The following is a 27,441-nucleotide window of genomic DNA, read 5'->3' on the forward strand; positions in this document are numbered from 1 at the left end:
AATTTACCCAAAATCATGCTGAAAAACTGAGTCAGAAAGAAACAGGAGTGGATCTCTGCAGAGCCTCCTCCTGACAGGGCGTGGAACGGGGTACTGTAACTGTAGCATTTACCTTATATTGTCAAATTTCATCTTCAGCTTTTCTGGACAGACCTATGCATCAGCAAAAGCTTGTGTCTTCTTGCCCAAGCCACTGACATGCTGAAAAGGAATTTGGAGCATTTATTTAAGATCCTTTATCCAGAAAACCTTGTCACAAAGTGACCTGCGCTCTTCCAGTGCCTCGCTACCTGCAAGAAAGCTCCACTGATACTCCAATACTATCTTTTCTAAAATGAAAGTCAGAGACTGAAATTGATTTTTGAGATTTGATTTAGCATATCCACTGCTTTTCTTATCTGCAGATTCCCTAGATTTATACTCATTATGATACTACAAGTGTACAGGAACTGTCAACTGCTAACCAGAGGTAGATGCTGTATTAGCAGTCTCCTAATCACTCCCTGCAGACAAACGTGCCTTCTTTGCAAGCTTTGGGAGAAAGGAAGAGTAGCACTGCGATACGAGTGCTACAGACAAGGATCTTGAGCGTCAGGAGCATAGCAGATCCTGGACATAGAATCTGTGATATAAACATACTGAGAAAACTCTACGCGGGATCCCATGGAAAGCGTTTCTGAAGGGCAAAGACACTCAGGGAAGCCGGCAGGTCTTCAAGTGCAAGAACTGGTCAGGGCAGGAGAAGAAAGCGCTCTAAGAGAATGGTTCGGCACAACAAGATGGCAGCCCCCGTGGGAGGCGGGACGGAGCAACCGGAAGGTCTTCCGTCCTCGGCCGGAAGCGGTGGCGGGCTGTGGTGGCCATGGCTGACGAGGAGGAGGATGCGCCGGTGAGCGGCGGGGGGTTGCGGGTTGTTTGTGTGGGGCGAGCGGCCACGCGTCTAGCCGTAGGGCGGGAGGGGGCTCCCCGTCTAACGGTCTCCTTCCTCCGCTGTGCCCCTCCAGTTCGAGGAGGACTCCGAGGAAGCCGGCGGCGGACTGGACGGCGGGCAGGGCAAGAGGAAGAGGCTCTTTTCTAAAGAACGTGAGTCCAGGCGGGGGCTGCCGGGGCGGTGTGTTACCCGCCGCGCTAGCTGCCCCGGGGCCGGTAAAGCGTTCGGTGTGGGGCCGGCCCAGCATGCTGCTGTCTGACATCCCGTTCCGTGCGCGCTGCTGGGATTTTGTTGGCTTCTGCCTACGTGTTCCCTGCACTCCTGCCTGCCGGGAGTGGGTACCGTCCTGCTGTGGTGACTGGGCGGGAGCTCGGGATGGGAGCTTTGCTGATGTGCTGAGCAGACGGAGGCCTCACGCTGTGTATCTTCCTGCAGTAAGATGTATGATGTACGGATTCGGGGATGACCAGAACCCTTACACAGAATCTGTGGACATTCTTGAGGACCTGGTGATAGAATTTATCACAGAAATGGTAAGTCAGCCAGAGGTGGTGTACTGAAGGCGGCTCTGTTCAGCTTTGGAAAAGAAGACTGAGAGGGGATCTGATCAATGTCTATAAATATCTAAGGTGTGGGAGGAAAAGAGACAAGGTTGGACTCCTTTCAGTGGTGTGTGGCAATATGACAAAGGGAAATGGCCACAAACTGGAGTATAGGAGCTTCTGCACAAATGTGCACAGTACTTCTTCACGGTGAGGGTGACGGAGCACTGGAACAGGCTGCCCAGAGGGGTTGTGGAGTCTCCTTCTCAGGAGATGTTCAGGACCCACCCGGACTCCTACCTGTGCAACCTGATCTAGGGAGCCTGCTTTGGCTCCCTCTGCTTCAATGACAGCGGTATTCCAGGCAAAAACTCAGTTCCAGCTAGGAAGAAATCTAAACTCAGATGTTGCTCTTTGAATATTAAGACAAAATTAATGCACTTTATTGCACATGGATTTAGGGCAGAGTTTGGAGCCTTTAAGTAGCAGAGGAAAAAATCTACAGCTGACTTTGAGGTGCCCTGTGGCATCACTATGTGTTCTGCTGACAAATGGCTCAGTTTTGAAAGGTTGTCCGCTGCGTGTGTTCTCTCAGTGCCTTTACACAGATGGGAATGCAATCCCATGCCATAAAATAAGTGCAGTCGTCTGGGCCCTAAAGCTGATCCAGACACGTGGATACTACTTGAGCACTTGTGATAAACAAGAACAGAAAATAAGTGGTATTGTTTGTGGATCTCTTCTCATGAGAAGTTAGCCTTGCCTACCCTCAACAGAACACCAGACTTTCCTCTGATGCAGGTACTGCACACTGCATGCAGACTCTGCTTGATGTTGTTGTTTCCTCAAGCACTTTGCAGATCAGGTGTTTCCTCCCCAGTCCGGCTTCAGTTCCAAAGGCATTCCTGTAGAGTGGTACCCAACGCATATGAGGTACTGCACTTGTAAGTTCTTCTGGGACTTGGATGGCAATGCCCACATCCTGCACTTGTTGCTTCTAGACTGTTAAAAATGACAGGGAATACAGTGGGATTGAGATCAGAAAAAAACTAAAAGGGGTAGAGGAACACTGATTTTTCTCTCTTGCAGACACATAAGGCCATGTCAATTGGACGGCAGGGCCGTGTACAGGTTGAGGACATTGTCTTCCTAATCCGGAAGGACCCCCGGAAGTTTGCCAGAGTTAAAGACCTTCTGACTATGAATGAAGAACTGAAACGTGCCAGAAAGGCCTTTGATGAAGCAAATTATGGATCTTGATGCTGCGTACAGGCTTCACGGGGGCATGCTGTGGGCTCCTGTAAGAAGAAGAAATGTCACATGTGTTGCTTTCAGGGGTTTATTTGAGGTGGAGATCATTGCTGCTGGGATATCTGCCCTGCCTCTCAACCTCTTGTGGTAGGCATTCAAAGCAGCCAGGTGTTACCTGATTGCACGTGTTATTCCTAATGTGTTTTTATACCATTCTGTGAATTTGAGAAATGAGCTCTAAGGATTCTTTAAAGGTGAGAAGTCTGTTTGCTGTGGGACTGTTGAATCTGGCATCTAGAAGGCCCAAGTTCTTCTTTACTTTGGTTATTGCCAGGTATTCTGTTGACAAGAAACCTGGAAAATAGATCTTGGTTAACTGGACGAACGAAGTTTTCAAGCCAAAACTATTAAAAATTCTGCTCTGTATATAATCCTTGAATAAAACAGCTCAAGTCTGTGCCCACTCTTCAGAGACTGAACTTATATTGACCAGTTAACACAGGGCACATAAAAAAGTATGAGCTCTTCTAGCATCTCATGGGCTCTGAAGTGCAGTTTCTGTCCTAGTAGACATAGCTCTGCTGTTCTCTACCGTATATTTAGAGAACTGAAATTAACCTGTTCCAGATTTACTTGCTCTTAGACCCCTTCCTTACCCCTGTTGGGCAGATGCTCAGCTATAAAGCTGGTTTGACTTCATTCAGAGAAGTTTTTCAAATAAATAACCCCAAGATCAGGATCACCAGGTAATTAAGAGCCTGATGGAAAGCACTAAGCATGTGAAATGGTGTTAGAGCAAGCAATAAATATGTGCTGGAATAGCTACACTTCGCTTTGCCAAGCAGGCAAAAATTGCATACTGAAAAGACTTCAGGACACTGGAGGACTTGTTCAAAGGTAGGTTTACTCTTGCAGGCTCTGGCTGTGCTTTGCCCTATTTCCAAAGCAACAGGATTTGGTTAACTTCTTTTCAGGACAAGGATAACAAGTATAGAACGGTGAAAACACTGCAAGTCAAGGCTGTTGTCTGTACAAACAGCAAGAGAGGAGTTATAACACTTTATGGAGAAGGTGCAGATCTTTAGGCCTGAGCAGCAGCAAGTGATCAGCTGCAGCTTTCTGCCTTGGGTGGTAATTAAGTGCTGTTGAATGCACAGCACGAATAACAGGTGGTCCCAGCAAAAGGGAAAAGGCACTGAGTAGGAAGTAACTCAAAGCTGCAGTCCCTGGACAAGGCTGGGTAAAAGGATAAAGATTACTCATCTGTTTTGAACACTGTTCCATAAAAAAGGAAAAAAAAACTTAAAAAAAAATAAGATAGTTATTCCTTTGTTAGCAGAACTTGGTGTATGAGGTACCAAGACACTTAGAGGCATTCCGAGTTCTACTTAGAAAAACGAGACATGTTTCTTCTTCCCAGTCCAGAATCAGACACCCATTACTGCAAAAATAGAATCAATATCCACATTCTCAGAATCTTTGTGCACAGACTCGGGGCTTTCTTTTAACAGCAGCTGTTTAGGAGTCCCTGCTGTACTTTGTTTCACAGAGGCTGTATGAATGATGGGACATCCTTTCCAACTTGAAGGCCTCACGATGGGTGAAACACTGCTCACATGGTCCCCAAAAAGCTCAGAATGTTTTTGCTGAACAGTCTTCAGAATTCTCTTTGAGCACTTGGAGAATTTTGCCCTCCTTTGAAAGAACCATGCCCCACGGTACTGCTTTGGCCAGCTTGTGTTCTGTGAGCCACGCAGGAGGTATTTACAGAGCGTTGTTTTGACACAGCACAGTTTCTTCTGCAAGCTTAAGAGAAAGGCAGATGTACAAAAGAGAACTTTAACAGCTGTTACTGTTACTTCTGGTCTTTTCAGAGATATAGATAAGGGCATTCTCTTACCATTTCATTTGTCATAGCCAGGAAATGAAACAGCATCTTGTACAGTGGTAGCCATAGCATTCTCAAGAAATCTGATGCCCTTTACGTCATCCAGCATCATTATACATGCACATAATCTAAGCTGCATTTTCATCCTCCCTCTTTATTATGTATTCATGCACTTAGTAACTTTTTAAATCCTCTCACAAGTGAAGCTAAACAGAGTATTCATATCAGCAGTTCTAGTGACCTGAAGGTGTGATCGTGCTCAAGCTCAAAAAAATAGGTTAGACCACAGTATTTCTCTGCCTTGTAGCAAAACACGTGAAGTTAAACTATAGAAAGTCAGATCCAGAACCCCCAGACTCAGGAAAAATACCTGCATCCTTGCGCCTCCACGTGGTGCAGCCGATTGCTTTTCAACAACTTGCTGCGCAGAAAATAAGCTGCTGATTTGAGTTTATTGCCTTTGCACCACAGAATAGCTTTTCTGAGTGCCTCTGACAGCTCACCAAAAGATGCAGCTGTTTGAAACATCTGTACGAAAGGCCCAGCATGCTGCAATTTTGCCACAGAAGAGGAAAGTGACACTGATGTTTCTTTAAAAGGTTTTGATGTCGTGCATCTACCCTGAAACAAAGAACAAAAATAGTTGGGTTTCTAAAAACACGAGGTGTTTGATCCTCTGCTGGAGTGGAGCAAAGCACTGTGTTTTGCATTTCTTAAGGAGAGACACACAATGAGCATTTCTATTCCTGTCTACTGACTTCCTCTCTGGTCACTTCATTTGACAAACCAACAAGTGCTTTCGTAACAGAATGACCTGTTAGATGAATAACATAAGGCAAGGAAAGGGGACATCTTCCATCATAAAGGTATCAAGTGCCAGGCTCTTTAGAGCAAATTAAAAAAAAAAAGCCAACAGAAAAGCAAACTCCTGTAAAATGGTGGCATACAAACCCTTTGTACTGGAGGTCTGGATGGTCTAAGCAAACTCTTCACATCAAACCGCAGGTGGTTCCCTACAGAAAGAGAAGAGTTCCCATTAAGCAAAGAGTTTTAGGACCTTGCACAAAGACACTGTAATGCTTTGCCCTGCTGAGCTCTCAGCTCTCCACTGTCTCAGCAGACTCATGCCTATACTCAGCACTTACAAGTGTTTCATCATCCTGCATGGTAACTAGCAAGGGATGAAGAAGATGCAGATTTACAGGTGGCTGTAAGGGTGAGCTTGCATGTATAAAAGCTTCATGCACATATCCAGATGCATGACTGTCACTGCCAACCGTAGGCCTGACTGCAAGAGAAGATTGCTAGTTCTGGGCTACGTGCCCTCTGTATCATAATGTTACATACTCGTGTGGACTTTGCATCCCTTGCCATACTTGGGCCCCAATTATACAGAAGCAAGAAAATACAGGACCTGTACACAGCATTCATTACCTGCTTCTCTCTTTGCTGTGTTGTTTAAAAACAGTTCTTCCCCAGTACTGACATTATCTACAGCTTTATAAAATCAAAGGTGCATGCAGCATTCTCATCCTCTTCCAAGGACAAGAGAGGGGAGTTAGTACCAGAACCACACTCTGGGTAGTAAAAGTGCTTGGCTCTGTTAGACAAAGCTGCAGCCAGTCTCAGATCTCAGAAACCAGTAGCACTGTGGCAAAAGACTTTACCTCTGCTGTCTCTGGTTGCCAGAACGGGTTCTCCAATGTCATCTGCAGGGATGCTGTGGTTTTTCACAGCACTTGCAGGGGTCACAAAACCTCTCTTTTTCCCAACCTTTGACACTGCTTCTGACGTGGTTGGGAAGAGCTTCTTCAGCCAGCTGGTAGGTCTTTTTGCTGTAAGCATTTTAGCTTTTTGTTTCTTCACCTCAGAAGAAAGGTTAACTCCAAGAAAGCTACTGATATCAGAAGGGAAGGTAAATCCCTTGATGTAAGGCATCTGCTGGGTCTCAGACACCAGATGAAGTGATGTTGATACCACGCCATACAGGGAGATGAGGCTCTGCAGTACACACCTGTATTGAATCCTGAAGGGAGAAGACAAAGGTGTAGACTCTCCCCTAGCAAGAACTTGTGCTTATATTCACTGAACAATTGCCTTGAACTCAAGGGGAAGAGTTGACTATAAAAAAAATCACATTTCAAACTGCCCTTTCCCTTTGTTCTCCATCCAGTAGAGGCCCTTCTTTTTACATTCCATCACATTTTCCTTTAATACTAGCCTGAGCCTCTCCTGCCAAAACACCTTCCATCTTTCAGGCACATTCATGACCACAGCACAGGACTGATGTGACTGGTCCTACAGCTTTGTAGAGTGCAGGCTCTCACAACGTGCACAAATCATTTCACAAGAGGTCTTTCTAATGAGCAGTGCACGTGGACTCAGGACACTTGTGCTTGCACTGATGCTCTGTGTTTGCTGGGGAAAAAGAGATTTCTTATGTGAAAAACAATTTTAGCAAGTTCTTGTGCACAGTCCTGTTACTTCCTCAGTTACAGGCAGTAGTTATTTCTTAGTGCTGCTCTGACCAGAACAATGATTTTCCAGGAAAATTATTAGTGAGCAACTTTATCACAGCCTTTCCATGTCAGCATGAGGCAGATGTACTGCTTGCTGCAGACTGCCAGACGTCAGTGTCTGGCAGGCTAGCAGTAATGCTGTGTTTTTATTAGCACTCCAAAAAGCTTATGATGAACAAAGAACAAAGCCTTCCAAAACAGCACTCTCCACTCACACAACTCTTCAGGTGCTAGAATCGAGTCCAAAAGGATGGAGGGATCTCTGATTTATAAGATCTTTTTCCTCTCTCCTCCTAGCTGAATAAAGCTCACTCAGCAGCAATGCTCTAATCACAAGCTTTCTCCCTGACAGGCATGTCAAAAAGACAGCAAACTCAAATACACAAACCATAGCCGGCTCAACAAGCCTGAAGCCACGGTGTTCAAAAGTATGAATTCTTCTGAACAGAGATGTTTAACAGACAAGCTGAAGATTACACCAGTTAAGGTTAAAGAATAAACAGTATGTAATGAAACTTGCTGAACACACCAACTACAGGCAATTCACAAGGCAATATCCTGAATAATTTGGGAGATATGTATCCAAACTTTGGGTTTCTCAAGGCTGGAACAGCAGCCAGCCAACAGCCTGAGGTTCCTACCTAATAACTTGAAAATAAGATGTCTGGCTATCAAAGAATCTTCAACATGCACAAATGAATTGCACAGTGGAGTCCACCAGCACTACAGAGCCTACAGCAGACCTTACTTTGGCCTCGTGAAGTGCTGCCGGTGAACTGTAAGAATGTTTACATAGTGCAAAAAGGATACAGAAATGCTTTACAGCAACAGTCTAGCAGACGCAGTATGAGCTTACAGCCTCCCAGCACCTTCACGGCCACCGTTTCCAGCATAGGCTGGCTGGGAACTAAGCACTCCGCTTGGGCCTCGGCTTTATTTTTCCTGTGACAAGACAAGGGCAAGGAGACGTCTGTGATCTAGCATCTGCAACTGAATCTAGCATAGCAACTGAAGGAGGCCTTCAGTTCCGTAGGCTGATCAATGGGTAGTATTGCATACAGGGTCACATATGCAATACCTACCTGGGAATCAGTTCTGCCAGGGTTTCAATGCAGCCCACCAAGTTCATTTTCCACAGGCGCTTCAAGCATTGTTCTACCTAGGAAAAAAAAGGGAAAAAAAAAGAAGAAAAAAAAAGGAAAGTCCTTCAGCTGGTGTTCTGAGACAAAAATGCCCTTGTCTAAGAGCAGTCAGTATTTTAAGTGACACCTTCCTCTCATCAGTTTAATAGCAAATTGCAGGTTTGTGTGATGCAGTCATGTTCCCATATCTGCACTGTGCAGAAGAGACCCCTTTATCACCTTACTGTGAACAGGGAATTACGAGCAGGAGCAGGTCACTGTTCATTGGCACTGCATGGTTTCTCCTGCAGCATATAAATGGAGTTCAAGAAGCATTTAGACAATGCTCTGAGGCATACGGTCTGATTTTTGGGTGGTTCTGCATGGAGCCAGGAGTTGCACTCATCGATCCTTATGGGTCCCTTACAATCCATGCTATTCTGTGTCTCTGTGATAATGCAGCATGATGGGGATAAAGTACAGAGGTTTCTGAAATATTAACAATGGAATGTGTTTGGGATGTAACCAGTCTTTCAAAAACAATAAAGAACAAATGAATCAAGAAGGTAAGAATGACTGCTGTTTTATTTCAGCATAGTTATTTGAAGACTATGGCAATCCCTTTACTACAGAACTGCTGAAGAGTTAAGCTTCTGCCTTAGGAGAGGCAGTGCCCGACAGAACAGCCTGCATTTGTTCTTCCACACACAAACCTCCCCCCTCCCAGCTGAATCAAATAGCATGAGGCTCCAAGACACACCAGCTGAAATAGAGCTCTGCTTTGCACGATGTCCCAGGCCCATTCTGGGACCAGTGCATGGTGTGCACAAACCATCCGTGGTTTTGCACTTGGGCTGAAGGAATCCTAAGAATCAATGAGCAGACCTTGAGAGCAGCCCTGCAGAGAAGGACCTGGGGGTTCTGATGGATAAAAAGCTTAACATGAGCCAGCATTATGCTCTTGCAGCTCAGAAAGCAAATGATATCCTGGGCTCCATCAGAAGAGGGGTGGCCAGCAGGGACAGGGAGGTGATTGTCGCTCTCTACTCTGCTCTTGTGAGGCCCCATCTGGAGTACTGTGTCCAGGTCTGGAGCCCCCAGTACAAGACAGAGAGCTGTTGGAGAGGTCCAGAGGAGAGCCACAAAGATGATCCAAAGATGGAGCACCTCCCCTATGAGGACAGGCTGAGGGAGCTGGGCCTGGAGAAAAGAAGGCTGCAGGGCTTGCAGCCTTTCAGTACCTAAAGGGAGCCTACAAACAGGAGGGAATCAACTCTTTGAAAGAGTAGGTAACTGCAGGATGAGGGGAAATGGTTTTCAGTTGAGGGAGGGAAGATTCAGGTTGGATGTCAAAGGGAAGTTCTTTACAGAGAGAGTGGTGAGGTGCTGGAACAGGCTGCCCAGAGAGGTTGTGGATGCCCCGTCCCTGGAGGTGTTCAAGGCAGGTTGCCCGCCGCTCACCTGCTGCATAGCGAGGTAAGGCCGGTGCCGCAGCAGCCTGCTGTGGAAGACGTAGAGCAGGGCCCGCAAGACGCGTCCCTCGGCGGCCAGGCCCGGCCCGGACAGCCGCTTCAGGGCGCCAACGCAGCGCCGCCGCAGGGCCGGCAGGCAGCTCACTGCGAACGGGAGGCACTCAGCAACGACCACGCGCACTGCTGTTCCCCACGCGCGCTCCCCGCCCCAGACTCCGCACACCCAGGGTCGCCTTCCCCCTCCCGGCCCTCCCTGCGGCCTCTCCGGCTCCGGTGCCTCCGCCCCTCCCCACTCTATCCCGGCCGCGCGGTCCGGCAACCGAGCCGGGGACCTGCGGGGTGCTGGGCGGTCACGGCCACCGCGCTGCTGCTAGCGGGCCACGGCACGTCCACGCGGTTCCACGCCGCTTCGGGCGCCGCCATCTTTCCCTGTGCGGGGCGGCGCTGCGCGGGGCGGGACGTGCGGGCGGGGGTGCGGTCTGCACTCAGTCACCCCCGGCGTTCCCAGCGTGCATGGAGCGTTGCCGTTTGGGCTGCTCGGAAAGGAGGGTGCAGCAGCTGACGGCCCTTGCGATGCGCTGCGGCGGCAGCCCGTCGGGCGGTGACACAAGTCCTGTTGGCTGTCCTCTGCCATCACGCAATGCCCAGATCTCACAACACAAAACACGGCGATGTGCTTCACGTGAGCAGCAGTCGGCATTTGGGGCGGGGAAGAGGGACTGAGTGTGCGCTCGGGTGCCTGATCCCAGCCCAAGTCCATGGTCCCCTTCGCAGTGCCAAGCTAAAGGCTGAAGGCTTGGGGCAGAGCGGTTGGAACGCTGTGCTGCAGAAAACGATTTGGAGGTGTTAGCTGACAACCGGCTGAACGTCATCCAGCAGTGTGCCCAGATGGCCAAGGCCAGCTGCACTCTTGGCTTGTATCAAGAGATGTGCAGCCAGCAGCAGCAGGGAGGTGATGGCCTTTCTGTATGCAACACTGATGGGGCTGCACTTCAAGACATTTCATAGCACCATAGAATGGCCTGGGTTGAAAAGGACCACAATGATCATGTAGTTTCAACCCCCCTGTATGTGCAGGGTCGCCAACCAGCAGACCAGGCTGCCCAGAGCCACATCCAGCCTGGCCTTGAATGCCTCCAGGGATGGGGCATCCACAGCCTCCTTGGGCAACCTGTTCAGTGCGTCACCACCTCTGTGTGAAAAACTTCCTCCTAATATCTAACCTAAATCTTCCCTGTCTCAGTTTAAAACCATTCCCCCTTGTCCTATCGCTATTTCCTCACACTTGAGTCAAAGATAAATGTTCACTCACCTACTAGCATCGCCATTAATATATTTGCTGTAGACAACTACATTAAACTGAGTACAAATTTTGACCCATCTCATTATTTTAGAATCCAATTTGTTAAATGCTTCCTGTTTTTTCCTTCAAAGAGGTTTGTGCAAATGCAAATTTAAGTGGTGTCCCTTTAAAAAGCTAGAGTAAAATTGGCATTAGTGTTCACACCTGTGTGTGGCAGAGTGTGTGAGGGAACAAACCTTGAGTCAGAACTGGTAAAAGGCTGCTGCCTGAGCATTCTCTTGTCCTGGGAACAAGGCTGTTAAGCTTCCTAGTCTAGTAAAGAGTTGTAAAAATGAACATGGAGTCTCCATGCTGTGAGCAGAGGGCTGCAAAGGTCTCTCTAGCTGAGATTTTGAGGTGCTTTGAGCACCCTATAAGCGAAGAGCAAGCCTGGGCTATTTGCTTTCAGTGCTGCTGCAGAATGAAAGAATTAGCCCAAGGGCTGTACCCATCACTCCATTCTGTATTCATAAAAGGTCCTGGGAGCATCTTTATTCATGCTGATGGCACTGTTTCCTTCCGGGTGTATCATAAGTCTGGTAAGAGTATAAGTAGCTGTGGATGCCAGGGGTTGTTTCTGTAATTGGTTGAAATTTAGGGACAAAGCGGATAAAAGCTTTTTATTTTTCCCCTTCTCTGTATGCTCAGGTTGTTCTCACTATATAGGCTGCTCTTCTGTCTGTACTTTATTTTAAAGGTTTATATATAAGATGTAATGCAGATATGCCTGCTAATTTTTCTGATAAAATTTTTCTGACTGTGGAGTTCATTGCTAGACTCTGCAGGGACAAGAGCGAGTAGTAAAGAATGAAGACAAAGATCCATTGCCTTCCTTGTGATTAGATATGTACTAACAAAGGAAAGAAACTAACCAGTGGTACTTAAATTGGAGCTAATGGTCACAGTAAATAAAGGGTATCTTGCATTGCTTGGCAGGATTCTTGAAAAAATAAGCCTGCTTATCTAAAAACTGTTGATCAATGCCTGTGCAGTGATCATCCTGCCCTACCTTCTCTTGTTTCCCTTTCAGATGCTGGCAGCATTCAGCAGTCAGAGGACAAGGTAAGCCTGTGTCTTTGCTTTTGTATACATGCGGATATAATCCTGCCATGTAGAAAGCCAGCATGGGAGATGCAGGCATCTAATTGCCTAAAACTGTAAAGGTATTTACATTTACTGGGTACTGTGGGCGTGACTGTCCCTGTAATCTGAAAAATGAAATAAAATGTTAGGAGTGAGCTCCAGTAAGACTTTGGGACTGGGAAACAAACAGCGTGCACTAGTGCTGCTACTGTGGAATAGCGTATAGGCTTTTTGTCCTGGTGTCATCATTTAGAGGTTCTAGATAAGGCCTTTTAAAAGCTTAACATAGCTCACTGGGGAGTGTCCCAGGCTACTTGAAGAGCAGTCAGTTGCTTTTTGAGCTCCTCTCACCCTGAGAGATGTGCTCAGCCCTGTGGGGCAGCAGCAATAGGGAAGTGAAGGCTGTGGAGTTGTACTGCTTCCTTGGCTTCTGTCTGCAGCTGCTGGAGTACCTGGGAGTGGTGATCTATGAAGCTCTGGACTGGGGAATTGACAGCCAAGTTGAGCGAGAACTGAGTGATCCGCTGGATAAACTGCTCTGCCTCATGTTGAAACTGGATGATGAGGGAATGAAGCCAATAGTCACCCTGCAGGATGTTATCAAGGTTTTCTTCTTCTTGCTCAGTAAACACAGCTGCTTTAGAGGAGCTGAGGGCTAATCATGCTGACAGGCTGTTTCTGGGGAGTAGCTGGGCAGTTTGTTGGATGGGGGGAAGGTGTAGCTTTTCTCTCAGAGGTGGAAGGTTTAAAACCTCTGAGGTGCACTCAAATGTCTATGGAAAAGAAACTAAGGAGGAAGTCTGAACATGGCTCTCACAGCTTTGTCTACAAGGTTCTTCAATATGTAGTCTCCAACAGTAGTGTTCAATACCTAGAAGACTACAGATATTGAAACGAGTCACTTGTCCGTAATATTTGGTTGCTGCAAGAGGATTTGAATGCCACAGCTGAAACTAATAGCCTCCTCTCAGCTGTAATTTAAGAAAACAAGAAATCGTCGGAGCCCTGGTGTAAGCAGGGTAGGGTGCCAAGGGATAAAATGAGATGACAAGTGACTCCACCTGCTGTGTTTTGTTGTGGTTTGGAAGCTTTCCCTTCCAGGTACTTATTTCAAAGCACAGCTTGTGGAGATCAGGATATATAAATCACAGATCAGGATATATAAATCACACAAGTACTGAAGTTATTGTAAATATAAGATTTGGCATTTTACTTCTTTGCTCCTCTGCAGCTACAGTAAAATAAACAAAAAGATACAAAGGAACAATGAGGGAAATGATTTTTAACCACTGATTGAGGGGAAAAAAAGGATTTTGCTTTCTTCAACCTTCATGTGTTTTTATTTCAAGATTTCTTTTAAACAGTTCCACTTCTTTCAGGCCTGTGAGCATCACCTGTCCATGCCTTCTGAGGCTACCAGTCATTACAAAATGACCTGTAAGAGTCTTTTTTCTGAATTTATTGAACTTCAGAAGCTTGTGTCCATCATCCAGACCTCCAAAGAGGTATATTTGGCATCACCCCTTATCTACTATGCCTTCTACCTCCATAAATTGATGTAGTTATAATCTTTCCATTGCACTAGAAATGGAGTACCTAGCTGATGGTCTGTTTTCATGATATGGAACATTTCTGTGCACCACACTATTTATTGTAAATTGTGAATGTTTGGGTGTTGGGGCCCTCTAAGCTTTTCGAGTCACCATTAATAATTTATACTGGATAAACGGGAAAGCACTGGACAGCTCAATGTGATGACCTCTTGTGCTCACTTCTTAGAGTCTAAAAAACATGGATGAGGAAGATTTGCTGGAAACCCACGTGCAGAAGAAGGAAAAACAGTGGGTAAGGGATTTCATTCCTTCATTAGAGGAGGTTGGGCTTGTTTGTCTACCCTTGCTCTCTGAGGCTTCCTAGTGACTCCTTTGTTTAAACAAACGAACAAAAATAGAGCTTGAACATCAATTACACTTGTTACATTGTTCAAGAACTTAAGTAGTTAAAGACTTGTCTGCAAAACAAGCTGGGATGTGAACTTGAACTTAAGCTATTTCATGTGTTTACCTCATGTGGATGCTTTTGCTGCACAAAGAGCCTCTTTGTGGTTCAACTTAAACCACTTCTAGAAGTGAAATTGGAGGCACTCTTTGGAATAAGTGTCCACAAGTAGTTACTCATGCTGTTTCTTACTGAAATGACTCCCACACTCCATCTCTTGGCAGGATTTGATACCTGTCAAAAGGAATCTGTTTCTTTCTGTAGTTGGATTAACAACTCCCAGAAGACTTCCTGTTGGTGGTCAGAGTAAGATGGACTGCATCACTTTAATCACGTGGAGTCTGCTGTTAGTTCAGGGCTGGAGGGGAGGAAAGTAACTCCATCCCTCCTTAGGGTTGTGAGCTCCAGCAGCTCGACAAAGGCATGAAGTAGGGTGAGGCTGGAGATGTAGCTCCTACCTTCTGTTTTCTGTGTTACTTGTCCTTCCGTTCTGTCCTTCTGTAGATCTTGGAATGTGTTTGGGGCAGAGATAGCAACTTATTCTACTCTTTTCCAAGGCCCTACACAGTCAGGGCTCAGTCAGAAACAAATAGCTCTTCTGGCTGGAGCTTTGCCCAGCATAAACAAATGCTCTGTAGTCTGGAGTCTGTGGAGACAAATGGCAAGCCCCGAGAGACTTGTGGACTTGCTCTTTTTGTCTAAATAGCACTTGCTTTGAAGCGTGCTCAAACTATTCGTATGAAAATGTTTGTGAAATGTGTGTTTGGGCATATTCTCAAATTTGTGATCTATTAAAATAAGCTGGCAAGCAATCTTAAACCACAAACTCATCAACTGCTGTAGCACTTTTCTGCAGGGAATACATGAATAAATACATGGGCTTTGACGTGTGGCCTGGAGGCCAGTGTTTTTGGCCTCTGCTCCTTCAGGAGACATGGATTCCAAAAGCAGGATGTCTGTTGCAAATCCTTTGCCTCTGGTTTCCAAGTCCCTCAGCACCAGTTCACTGCATCACTCTGACAAACTCTTGAGTTTAAAATAACCAGGGTGCCGATTTCTGGGATTCCAGATTGGAGCTGAGGCCTTAAGTAGTGCCAAGCAGTTAATGCTGTCTGTGGACCACACTTTTCCATCTTGACTGCTATGAAATGGGATTTCTGAAACACATACTGCAACCTGATATCATGCAGGGTTGTTTTGTCTGAGCAGAGCTGATTCATATGTGTCACAAGACAATCTTCTGCTTGAAATCTAAGCACCAAGATCTCTTGGGAACAGCTATCTTACCACTTCAGATGTTGAAGAGAATGGAAAGTGTTTAGTGTTGAATAGGAGACAAACACCAATCTATTTGCTTAGCTCTTTCCTTGGTAGGACTTTCAGAGGTGTGTGTGTGTGTGTGTGTTCTCCTACACAATAAATTATGTTAGTCAAGGAGATACGGCTAGTATATGGCTAACATCTGACTGCTCTTTTTTTTTTTTTTGAAGTGAGATACCACTGTTGCAAAACCCACCTAGAGCAATCCAATTAAATGTCTTTCTCCTCAAAGGCAGCCTACCAGTCAGAGTATACGTAACATTTTTCTGCTATTATACCAAGATATCTGAAGGCATAATTTGAGAGAACGCACTTCATCCTGTAAAAGGAAGATGGATATGAATTTAAATCAGAAGTTCTGTTCTGAGGCAGTTTTCTAAAACATGTTGCTTCCTTCTTTACTGTTTATAATACAATCACTTTCATATTCAGTTTGCCTTTGGGAACTAAATAAGCTGTTGACTTTGCTCTTCCGTTACAATGTTGTCTAAACAGGCTATTGAGTGGATTATGTTGTGTGTTTTTTTTCCTGCCTTTAACTTTTGTTGTGCTATCCTACATGCCTGAGCATCCTGTGGAAACAGGTATTATACAGGAACTGGATGGGAAGATAGGAGTTATCAGCTTATGTCTCCAGGCTGTAACCACTAACATAAGTTGCTGTTAGAGATTGCTTTCTCTTTGTCTTCTTCGAGTTTGTGGGCTCTTCAACTCTTGGTTTCCAAAAGTTCAGAGGATTTTAATCATAAGGCTTGGGATTTCATTCTCAGTGTTTCCTAGAATGCAATAATATGAAGATAGGAAAGAAGAGGGGGAAACCAAAACAAAAACTCTTCTGGTACATGGAATGCTTACAGGAAGTACTTCAAGAAGATGAGTCTTAAATACCTGGTCTTAAATATCTGGTAACAAAAAGTGTGTTTTGATGAAGTACGTTCATAAAGTCGATGACAAAAATCAGGGATAAACCTGGTACTATTCCTTAATCTTCAAGTGGGTTAAAGGGGACTGTTGAGAACACACTTTGTTTCTGCAAGACTTCAGTTGCTCAGTTTGTCCCTTTAACAGAGAGGGAGAGAGTGCTCTTCCATGAGTTCTAGCTAGATGTTGACTTGTTTCTCACCGGATTCTCCTAGGCATCCCTGTGGCCCAGTGTCATCCGTGAACTACAGAATGGTGTAAAGCTGCAGAAGGCCACTGAGCGACCACAGCGTCCTGTCCCTCTGAAACAATGTACCTACTCCCCTTATGAATTACTTCTAGATGATATTCGGCACAAGAGGTACAAACTTCGGAAGGTGAGTGACTACAGTCAGAGGACAATTTTGAAACCACCTGGTTTCCAAACAGTATTTGTTCTGACTGAAAGGTACTCTTCAGGTCTTTCTCAAAGGTACATCCAGTCCAAAAGTATTTAGAGCTCCCTCTCAGCTACAGCTCAATATTTGATTGTTACGTTTATCCAACCAAACGCTTCATTTCCAGTACCTTTCTAATCTGGGGCAGACAAACTTTTATGAAGCTGGATAGCAAGCTTGTTTCCCCTCCAGGTGTCAGTCAGTTCCTTCTCCAGTGCAATTAAGCTGCCTTGCACAAAACAACTCCATTAAAGAAACTCTTGCCTGCTCATGCTTTTGTACTCAAGACACTTGTCTTTACAGGCTGCTTGAGTTGTGCCATGCTTGGCATCTCTTACTGGATTTGTTGCCTTAGCTGCTGTGAGATGTATGAAAATGTAAAATCACTATGGGGTTAGTGCTCTGCTCAGCCTAAGGCAGAGGCCTGTAGGAGTGTATACGAGCTACTGCAGGAGCTTAGGCAGGATGAAAAAAAAAAGTTCAACTGCTTCCAGGGCAGCTGTGGTGCTGACTCAAATGGTAAAGGCTTCCAGCAATGTTGATGTTGGTGAAGATGCACAGATATAAAAATGACTGAGTGCCTCCGAAGGTTTGTGATGCTGTTTACTTGCTGCAGCTTGAGCTGGGAACGATGAGCAGATCTAAAACACTGGCATAAGGCTTTGTGGCATTGGTGTGTTTTGCAAACAGACATCTTGGCAGAACATAAGACACAACTCCAGTTATAATAAAGACCAATATTTTAAAGTGAAAAGTTTGCTTAGCATGCTAGACATCAACATTTTTTTCCCTCCTTGCTGGCACTCCTAGAGTGCGGGGGATTCAAATCTTCAGCTCAACACTCATAAAACTCTAACTCTCACTTTTGATTGTGGCGCCAGCCTTCAGATAAGGCTTTAACACTTATCTGGAGACTAATTTGTTCAGAAATACATGAGTAGTAATGGAAAGAAGCAAATACATTACAACTACTCATTTCATTGATACTGCTATGTATTGTAAAGCACTATGTAGTACAGAAACGTGACTGAAGGTGGCAGGATGAACTGGCTCTTGATTTCTTTTTTCTTTTTTTATTCCCTGTGGTTGACAAGAAGCACAAGCTTCAATTTGAAGCGCATTTGTCAAAAATACTGGGAGAAGGAAAGGAGTGCTTACTGTTTCAGCCTTTGTTTGAGAAGTCTCTTAAACAGGGATTTCCCCATGTGCAAAGCTACTTTAAAGCTCCTGTAGCAAACAGTGGTCTAATTTTCAAATTAATTAAGGGACAGCTAGTGGTATTTTACTGCACTCTCATGTATTCTGCAGTTGTATACACACGGAAAGAAAATGGCATAGCCTCAAAGTAAGAATAAGTGGACAAGGCAGATAAGTCAAGTTGTACATGTGTATATATATATATATATATATATTTTTGTCCTCTCTACATCAAACACAGGCCTTGATGAGAGAAAAAATCTGCCTCACAAGCAGTTCTATCTTGCTATTGTTCCTAGTTTATGTGGGGCTGTAAACCAGTCTCTGGGACTCTAGCTTATGCATATAGTTGCCTGCTGCTACAGTTCTTGTTATGGTGTTCTATGTTAACCTATTCAGTAACTCTCCTCCTTGGAGCTGAGTTATCACTAATGAAAGTATTGTGATCAAGTCCTGACCTTAAAATATGACTACAACATTTTTTTCAGTAGCTTCTTAGAGCATTTTGAGCTGTCTGCTTCCTATGCATGCTCCAAAGGGCTGTGCAGGGCTTCTGATCATCTCTTGCCATAGGCAAAGCTGTTTGTACAAAAAACCTCTAAGCAAACTTAATCACTCTACATTTTCCTACTCTTTTTTTTTTTTTTTTTTTTTAATTTCTTCTCCACATTCTTTATTCTCATTTTTTTTTTTTTGAGTTTTTCATTGTGCCTCTGAATGAGAAGGTGTGAAAACTGTGGAGAAACTTGTTGCTCAAGCACCATTTCTGCTTTTTCAGGTGAACATCGAGCAAAAATGCAAAACCCCCAGCAATGCTGTAGCCACTCCCAAGCCTCATCTAAAACCTGTAGGTGACTTGGTGCTGTATCTAATGATAGCAAAGCAAGATAATGTCAGAGTTGACAGGATGGTTTCTGGGAATACAAATTTAATGTTTTAACTACTGGTTTGAATTTAGGAGAGGGCTAAATTGTAATTAATTGTTGGGCAGAACCCGCTGCCAACACATGGGATTAGGAAAATGGGAGGTGGCAAATCTTCAGAGAAAAATGATCAGTCTATTTCCACTGTTGCTACTTCTAGCTGGAGCACTTTGTGGTCCTGAAAGTACTCCTATACTACTTGATCTAGCCTTGTTTCAAATCCGAAAGTTGCTGAAATGTTCTTTAACAAACACATTATCTGAAGCTTCTCTCAAGTGCCTCAAAAGACAAGAAATGAGGTATGGAAGGCATGATGTAGAGGGCTCAGTGCCCTCTTGAGTGAGAGGCGCTTGTACAGCAGTACCCTTGCTGAAGCTCCAGTTCTGTCACCACTGTCTCCCCACTTTAGCTACTGGCTCTTTGCAGTGCTATGCTCTGCCTGCAGGTGCTGGAGCGGAAGCTGAAAGAGTGTGTGCCATCAGAGCCTACCTTACACAAACAGCTCATGGCAGAAATTAAGCAACCACAGAAGCTTCAATCGTCATCAGCAAGGGAAAGTGGGAGCAAGCCTAAAGGTATCTGCTACAGAGTGACCTTATCAAGCATACAACTGAAGTCACCAGACTTCAGTTGTGTGCTTGATAAAAACATTGCATAACATATAATGTCAGGGAGGAGGGAATGCAAACTTTGTTTGTAAATGATAAGAATATTTCTAGAAAACTCTTTGCAGTTTATTACATCTTGAGGATGTTTCAAACTGTGATTTTTATAAATAGAGAGTTGAATTTGTCAACTGACTTGGAAAGCAGGATTTCAATAATTTCCTGAAACTAAAATATTAAATAACAGGGTAAATATCAAACTCTGATATGTGGGTATAAGATGTGTTACTTTCTTGCCACAACATAATATCTTACTGTGTGCGTGTATATTCTTTCTTTCACTTCCCTCACACCACCCAGAAATGTCTATAATTCCAAATGTTGCCTTGAAATCTCTGAATAATATTTTTTTTAACATCCCTAGATGCCAGTGCAGCACTTCAGATCGTAAACACAAGAGCACAGCATCCAAGATCAGGAATTCAGGTAAGGCTTTAAATGAAAGGGCTGAATAAGTATAAACAGTCTATTCTAAGCATTGTATCTGTGCAGATATGTACCTTAGAATATCGAGTTCAAATCTCAGTGTGAGCAGTCTTGTTCTTCAAAAGTGAACAAACATGATACTGTTTTGTTCATTGGAGTATTTGACTCTACAGAAACTCATGTGATGTTTAAACACTTCTTTTTATGACACGAGTGTGGCTTATAACTCTAAGGTCTGCTGTTGTCACTAAAACTAGGTATTCTCAAAATCTTGATAAATATAGGAGAAATTTTGGCGCATATTAGCCAAACTCCTACTTTTACCTTGCAGTGAGGCAACTGATGCTAGATGCGTTTGCATTTCACATGATTTAGTTACAGGAAGCAACTTTACTGGTGAATTCCCACTCTTCTGCCTGGGAAGCAACTGAAGGAGCACCATTTTTAAGTAAACTGGGCTATGCAGGCTTTGGGTTCTTTAATTTCATAGCCTGATCTTGACTGTGTGGTTCTGGGATTCAGTCTGAGCACAGTCAGAAACTGTATGGAACAGAACTGAAACCCTAACACGTTATGCCTAGCACAGATGCTCTGGCAAGCAAACAGGAATCTGTTTTCTGTAAGCATTTGTCTGAAATGCATTTGCTTAACTGAGGAAAATGGATATGAATTAATAAAAGCAGAAAATCTTAGCTATATTTGCACAAGAATGTGCTACTTGTAGGAATATTCACAGCTTGAGAACTATTGGTGTATTACTGGTGTATTATTGTGAACTAGAAAGACCTCTGTGGAGGCTGTAACTTTATTCTGCTTTTCTAGAGAAGCTAGAAACTGTGCTCTCTACATACAGCATTGGGTTTGAGCTAAGTTATTAGTACACTTAACTGTTTTCCAGTTGGTACATGTGAGCCAGAACTAAGGAAAATGGCAAAGCATTCTGAAAGCTGTAAAGAATCTAGTGAAGTTGGTTGCTGACCCATTGAAAATTTGGGACTAAAATCAGCATTGAGCTTGATTGAGGTGATAACAGATGAATCTGAAACTTAACTGGCTTGACTGGAGCTTCCTGTTTAGGGAAAATTTACTTGCAATTGATTCTTGGAACACTAAGTTTCTAAGTATTCTACATTGTTTTCTTTCTTTCTTCTACTTCTGAATAAGCCTTGTACTGCTTCTGGTCGATTCTGAATCCTGGGTTTTGTTTAGTAATAGTCTGAGCAAGCTTAAGAGTACCTTGTCCTCTGGTCTACAGGAAATGACTCCAAAGCTGTCTTCCAGCACCCAGCATGCCTCAGCCAGGTCATCAGTAGCGTCCTACAGCAGCACAGGTCAGTGCTGTTTTTGCTATGTGTGTAAACCAGGTGGTGACAAAGTAGTCAGTGGCCTACTGTGCTGCCATAAACTTAGGGCTTACTGTGCTGCAGCTCTCTGATCACTTGAAGGTACTTGACAGAAGAAGCTCCAACACTAAATCATGAGTCTGGGGAGGTGTCCTTAGAAAACCATTCCTCTGCAGTTGACTGATGCTTGTACATCTCCTGCAGCTTCAAAACAATGATAGCGTATCCCAAAAGGCATAATTGAATTCACAGTAAAAACTTAATGAGCCTTTTGAATGTTGAAGTAGAACGCTTGATTATATTAAACTAAATGGTGCTAATGAAGGCTCATCACTTCCTACTGACAAGCGTAATTACAGTAATCTCTGCTTTTTATGATCTGAATTAATGGAGTTTGAGAAGGAGAGATGCAGGCCTAGCTGTCTTCAGAAGGCAGTGTCATGCTCTTGACTATTCAACTTTTGGGGGAACATTTAGAGGCTGTCAGCCCATTTTTGTCTGCTGTCTGAAACTTTCTACCCAGGTCTTGCTGCAGATCATACACTTCCTCCCATGAGCACACCCCTGCTAGGAGTCCTTCAGCCTAACAGTGTCCTGAATGTTGGCCAGCAGCAGCTGCATCCTTACAGAAGAAGGTCCAAATCTTTAGACACTGGCCTTCAAAGCAAGAAATTTGTAAGTCTGGCATATCAGCTGCCAAGCTGTTCTAATATATCTGATGACGATTCCAGTGTGCACCTTGAACCTGGTGTACATGTATTGAACATGTTATGTTGGTTTTATTTAAGCCATATTGTATGCTCAGCTTACATTGGGATATTATTTTTCACTTGGAGGCAATATAAAACTTGTAGTGTCCTTGGAGGGAGCTGCATTGCTCTTTCTCCCACCCCGGATAAAATTCTAATCTTATCATAACCCTGACCTCTTTGTTCAGCAGCATAGTGGGGGATGCAGGTGGGCAAGGCTCCTCACCCAGATAAAAACTGGTGATCTTGTTGAAAAGGAAAGAAAAAATAGCTGCTAGTTGTGTGGGATTAGTGGGTCTTTGGCGAAAGATAAAGCAAGAACATTGTGTTGTGGAAAGAGAACCTGTACCTTAGGTGAGGAGTGGAAAAGATACCATCTGTGCTATGTCTGTATCCAAGGGTAGGAGAGTTTTCTGGTGATGGGATTAAATGCTTTGGGGGGCCAAAGGACATGCTTCCCTAGTGCAGGTTCAGGAAACTACTTGAGTTTTTTACTAAAATCTCAAAAACTAAAGCAGTATTCCCTGAAGTGTGCTCTACTAGCGACATATACAGTCCATCAGCAGAAGTGAGTTGTGGATAGAAACGTTGCTGAGCCTCTTGGGACTGAGGTTTGAGAATAGCTTTTACAGTGTGTGTGTGTTTAGCTCTTTCTGATGCTTAACTTCTGTCTTTGGACAGGACTCTTACTTTCCTGCTACTAGGCCATCACCTACCATTGCTGAACTGATTGGAACCAGATATGCAATGATAGTGCTGAAAAGGGGAGGCTTTTTCCAAGGAAGTGGTGATGGTGTCTTTCCAAGAGCAAAGGTATGTTTCCTTCTCCTTGTAGAGTGCTGTCCTTGCCTTGATAGAAGCTGCCTGGTTTCATCTCTTAGTGTTGAACTGCTGAGGTACTCTGCCTCAGTTCTTCCTGTTCATGCTGCTGATCTGAGTTTGTCCCTAGGCTGTATAGGATCTTTTAATACTTGTGCTGTGATGGCTTCTAATCAAGCTTAGGCTGTGTAAATTCCCTAAGTAGCAGCTTAGCCTTCACTTAGAATTTCATCTGTTATTTCTATGCTAGTTTAGCTGATTGCTGTTCTTGTTGTTCAGCTCTGAATTCACAGAGATACAGATTGCTTCTCTGTGTACCGAATTTCAAAGGCTTTTAATTCCGACTCTTAACATCTGAGTTGTGCTGACCTAAGCCATCCTGCTGAGGGATGAATATAAAGGCTAGAGAGATGAGGGAGGTTGAGAATGCTACAGCACAGGACTGTTGCCTGCCCACTCTGCTTACTTATTCACAGCCTGTTCTAGAGGGCCTGCTTCCACCAGCCCCTCAAGAGCAGATGTCTTCAGAGAAAGCCCTTTGCAACACAGATGTGAGGAATTTCATGCTGTTAGGCTTTGGGGTCAGCTTCTTGTACTCACTTAAGTAGCAGTATGCACAGAGCCAAAGAGTTCTACTAGTGCAGCTATGATAATTCCACTCCTGTTACAGGAGTGTTTCCTTCTCACCTTTCTTAACCAATGTTGCTTTAATTTGCTTTCTCTCTGTTTATTCTAAAATGGCTCTCTTATCCCCTTTGTGTTCTCACTGTTGAAGTTGTTGTTTTTGTTTTTTTTTTTTTTTAGCTTTCTCAAGCTCTGCTTCTCAAGATAATATCACTTCTGACTGCCAGCTGTGTATGAATGTTCTTTTTATAAAGTTCAAGAGACTCATCAGCTTCCTTATGACTCACTTATTGCTTCAGGATTGGATTCAAAGTTGCCCTGACTTAATCTCTTTGGGATTGTTGCAGTCTACCTCAAAGAATGTCTCTCTTCTTCCCTCTCTTAACTAGCTACTGTTATGCTATTGCACAATACAGCTATTGTTTGTTCAAGAGCCTCTTTTTGAACTCCTGTTGTCTGGCAGCTGCTCCAAACCTCTGCATCATAAAAACATAGACTTACAAATAAGGCCTCTTTTGCCTTTTTAGCTTTTAATTCCTGTGTCTCTGCTATCCTTCAATGGATCAGCTATTCTGTGTGGATCTGAAGCCTTGAGAAGGTTAGCTTGTATGCTCGCTCTTTGGCAGGCAGTGGATACTGTTGGTTGAAAGATATTTCCTGTTGGCATTCACAACATTTTCCATTCCACAGATCTGTTTCAGCTGCCATAAGCAGATGTTTCTTAAGTGGCCTTACAGCTGTTACCTCTGCAGCAGGTGAGTGGGTACGAAAGGACTGAATGAGGATGGAGAGAAGGGTAAAAGAATAGCAGTGAGAATACTCAGAATTCATATGGTAGCAGTCCTTGGATTGGAATGGGTTCCTTAGCATTTTGGCTTTGCCTTACTACACAAGCTAGGCTGAAGAACATGGGAAAACTTACCTCGGAAGTGATATCTCAATATTAACTCTTAGTAATAGCTAGCAATGCCCAAATTTAAAGTGCAAGCATAACGCTCAATTCTTCTCAGCAATCACTGTCTTCATTTTGCTCTGTAGGTTGGATTTTACTTCAGTCAAGGGCTTGAGCAGGTTCTGGATAGCCTTTTTAACACAACTTTCTATTCAGGACTGGAAAAGTGGACTCCAGACCTTGTGGCTGGGGAAAGAATTGGACCTAGTATTATCCACTGATTTGTCAGAGTTTTTCTCTTCATAGGAGAGGAAAAGAGAAATTTCAGGCTCTACCAGGCTCATTTAAGTCTATTTGAAACAGCAGCAAAGCGCTGCATTGAATACAAGCAATAACTAAACAACCAGTGGTAGTTCAGTATCTCTGTTAGTGAAAATGGTACTTGCATTTGAAGCCTTCAAGCTACAAATGATGATATGCTTCAGATGACCTAAAAGTACTATAAATACCATAGGAGGGCTGGCTGAACAGATAACTCTAGACTTGTTCACTTTGCTTTCAAGTGACTTTGCTGCAATCACAAACTGAGACTCTGGATAAATCATCCTTAATACAGAACCTGTGTTTACTGAGCTTTTCTCAAACATAATGCTGGGTATTTCTTTTTCTTAGTGTCGTCTGCTGTGACTGCTGCATCAAGGCAAGTCTAGTCTTTACAACAAACATGTTTTTTCTTTTCTGTTTTCTCTGCACTTCATTTAGTCATAAGAAGCTTTCCTTCATCCTATTGGTACCTCAAATCTACCCTCTAGCTTGTTTATAAGAAAAGAGGCAGTAATAGAAGATGCAAAAACAACTAGGAAAGAAGGGCATGTCAGCTGAAACAGCTCTGGTTCCTCTTCCTTTGATCCTGTGTAAAGTTGTTGGGATTATTCTGCGCTCTATTTATGCGAGGGTCAGGGAGTTCACTGCATTACTGTTTATCTTCTAAGTGCAGCAATAAATCAACTAAATGCCATGCAATCTTCCTTCTAAGAAGAAAGGTTTTCCTGAGAACTCAGGTGATTTGTGTTGTGATTCTAGATGTCCATGCCCTTCAGAATGTGTGTACATCTTCCACTTCACTTCTTAAAACTTTTGAGACTCTCCAGAGAAGAAGACCCAGCTACTCAAGAGCAGAAGAGCTCAGAGTTGCTGCGTGAAATTGAACAATGGGAGTGTTATAGGTAAGCTAGGAGAGATGTATTATGCTTTTACCTTGAAACGTGTTACCAGATACTTGTCAGCAGGTTTGTTTACCTGTGCATACAGCTGCATTATGTAGTCTTGTTCTAGCCAACTGAATATTATACTGAATGACTGGTCTAACTGATCTACAGTTCATAAAAAGTATTGCAGTCAGATGCAGAACATTTCTAGTGAAAGACTCATTTGTATGAGAATTTCCCAAATTCTCACTGTGTTCCATATCCACGGCAGCTGGGGGTGTTTCCCTGCAATCCAAGAGTACCCTATCTATACCTAGAACAGAAATATGTGAAAGGTCCAAGGTGTAACTGACTGAAGAGTAATGCAGCAGATGGTTTTCTCAGTCCTTCTCCAAGCATTCAGACACCTTTTCTATTTAATTTTTTTTTTTGTCCCTGGGAGGGCAATTACTGCCAAATGATTTTTTTTGACAGGTCTGAGTAGAAAATACATTGTGAGAATAAGTGCAATATCTAGAACTGGAAGCGTATGTTCTGTTTTCCTCTTTCCAAATCTATATTTGTGTACGTTGTACTGGCTGAACAGGAATCTACTTTCTCTGATATTGTTCTCTAATATAGCCAAAATAGTCACAGCAGTTTCTGGTTCAAATGCTTGTACTTCAGTGTCCAAAAATCAAGCCAGTGTTCATTACAGATGTTAGCACTGACAGTGCCTGGGTCTGGCTCACAATGCAGATGCTGCAGAAGAGTTCTGAGTGACTGTGTTACTGTCGTACTTCCAGATGTCAAAGAAACATTGTACAGCATATGCTGTAAGTCATAATCTTGGATGAATCGCAGATATGTTAGCTAGCCCTTCTGTTGAAATACTGTTAGGCTATTATTACAATAGAGAAGTCTCAGTGAATGAAGTTGTTCTGGTGCCTAATAACTTTCCCAAGCGTGGAGATGACTACTCCATTGAACCCATCCACTTAGCTAAAATCATTTAGCAATGTTGGATCAGGTCTTGAGGAAGGGTGGAAAAAATTCAGTATCCTCCAACTATCTGTGGGTTGATTTACTTGCCTTGCCTTCTTTTCCTTTGCTCTCCTGCTCCAGTGTGCCTGTTATTTTGGAGCCCCACGGCCTAGCGCAGCCTCTGTGCTGTCACACAAGGACCATGGCAAACTGGCTGACTGCAGACATTTGCACTCAATGTGAGCATTATCTGTTGAATGTGGCTTCCAACCAGCAGCAGAACATCCCACTCAGGAGAATTTCCCAGTCTTGGACTAAACTGGAATGACTCCGCTTTATATTTTTCCTATCACCTGTTCTGTACCTGAATTAAATTAAACAGCTTTATGCACTTTACTGACATAAAGGCCTGAGTAAAAGACTTTCCTGCTGCTTAGTCTAAGCGGGAAGTACAGTTAGTATTTATGTATTGTAAAGCATTATAAAGCATTGCAATTTTTAGAATTGTTTTAATCCTTTTATGATTCTTTGGGGGAAAATAAATGTTGAAGCACCTTTGCGCCTCTAGTATTCCTCCTTTGCACCTGCAGTTGTCATTGTTCTGTGGCACTGTTTGCATTCATTGCTAAGCAGTCTTTGTCCTCTGTGATGAATATAGGGAACTTTTAAGCTAAAACCTCTGTTTGTGAGAGTCTTGGAAGTGGAACTCTCAGTTATGTGATCACAATGCCATACCTTTGGCAAATAATTCTTCCTTCCTGCTAACTCACTACAAAGCACCTGAACTCATTCCTGTGATACATGTAC

At 43.8% G+C, this 27,441-nt stretch overlaps 3 protein-coding genes across 5 annotated transcripts; 2 read left to right on the top strand and 1 right to left on the bottom strand.

Moving 5' to 3' along the window:
* The first annotated feature begins 794 nt into the window (after positions 1-794).
* TAF13 (TATA-box binding protein associated factor 13) lies at positions 795-3,187 on the top strand. Its single transcript, XM_042866762.1, has 4 exons — positions 795-889; positions 1,005-1,083; positions 1,367-1,464; positions 2,563-3,187. The coding sequence occupies exons 1-4, from the start codon at positions 863-865 to the stop codon at positions 2,731-2,733; spliced, it is 375 nt and encodes a 124-aa protein (XP_042722696.1). The 5' UTR covers positions 795-862; the 3' UTR covers positions 2,734-3,187.
* A 421-nt stretch (positions 3,188-3,608) lies between these two features.
* NEPRO (nucleolus and neural progenitor protein) lies at positions 3,609-10,125 on the bottom strand. Of its 3 annotated transcripts, XM_042866758.1 has the most exons (8): positions 10,057-10,125; positions 8,214-8,290; positions 7,942-8,073; positions 7,520-7,597; positions 6,280-6,638; positions 5,564-5,625; positions 4,983-5,233; positions 3,609-4,530 (listed from the first exon to the last, which is right to left on the bottom strand). In XM_042866758.1, the coding sequence occupies exons 2-8, from the start codon at positions 8,258-8,260 to the stop codon at positions 4,152-4,154; spliced, it is 1,308 nt and encodes a 435-aa protein (XP_042722692.1). In that variant the 5' UTR covers positions 8,261-8,290; positions 10,057-10,125; the 3' UTR covers positions 3,609-4,151. The 3 variants fall into 3 exon arrangements, with proteins under 3 accessions (XP_042722692.1, XP_042722693.1, XP_042722694.1); XM_042866759.1 differs by lacking the exon at positions 10,057-10,125 and having other exon boundaries at positions 8,214-9,163; XM_042866760.1 differs by lacking the exon at positions 10,057-10,125 and adding an exon at positions 9,714-9,792 and having other exon boundaries at positions 4,453-5,233.
* Positions 10,126-11,241: 1,116 nt separating this feature from the next.
* LOC122177953 (protein spire homolog 1-like) lies at positions 11,242-27,189 on the top strand. The gene is made up of 16 exons (XM_042867783.1): positions 11,242-11,605; positions 12,097-12,128; positions 12,590-12,754; positions 13,529-13,654; positions 13,929-13,994; positions 16,604-16,765; positions 18,801-18,869; positions 19,391-19,520; positions 19,975-20,036; positions 21,292-21,367; positions 21,903-22,054; positions 22,810-22,941; positions 24,262-24,326; positions 25,136-25,163; positions 25,547-25,689; positions 26,776-27,189. The coding sequence occupies exons 1-16, from the start codon at positions 11,359-11,361 to the stop codon at positions 26,960-26,962; spliced, it is 1,842 nt and encodes a 613-aa protein (XP_042723717.1). The 5' UTR covers positions 11,242-11,358; the 3' UTR covers positions 26,963-27,189.
* The last annotated feature ends 252 nt before the right edge of the window (positions 27,190-27,441 follow it).

This window comes from Lagopus leucura, unplaced genomic scaffold (assembly GCF_019238085.1).
Source record: "Lagopus leucura isolate 7727_CA_CO unplaced genomic scaffold, USGS_WTPT01 Super-Scaffold_100001, whole genome shotgun sequence".
Classification (NCBI taxonomy): domain Eukaryota; kingdom Metazoa; phylum Chordata; class Aves; order Galliformes; family Phasianidae; genus Lagopus; species Lagopus leucura.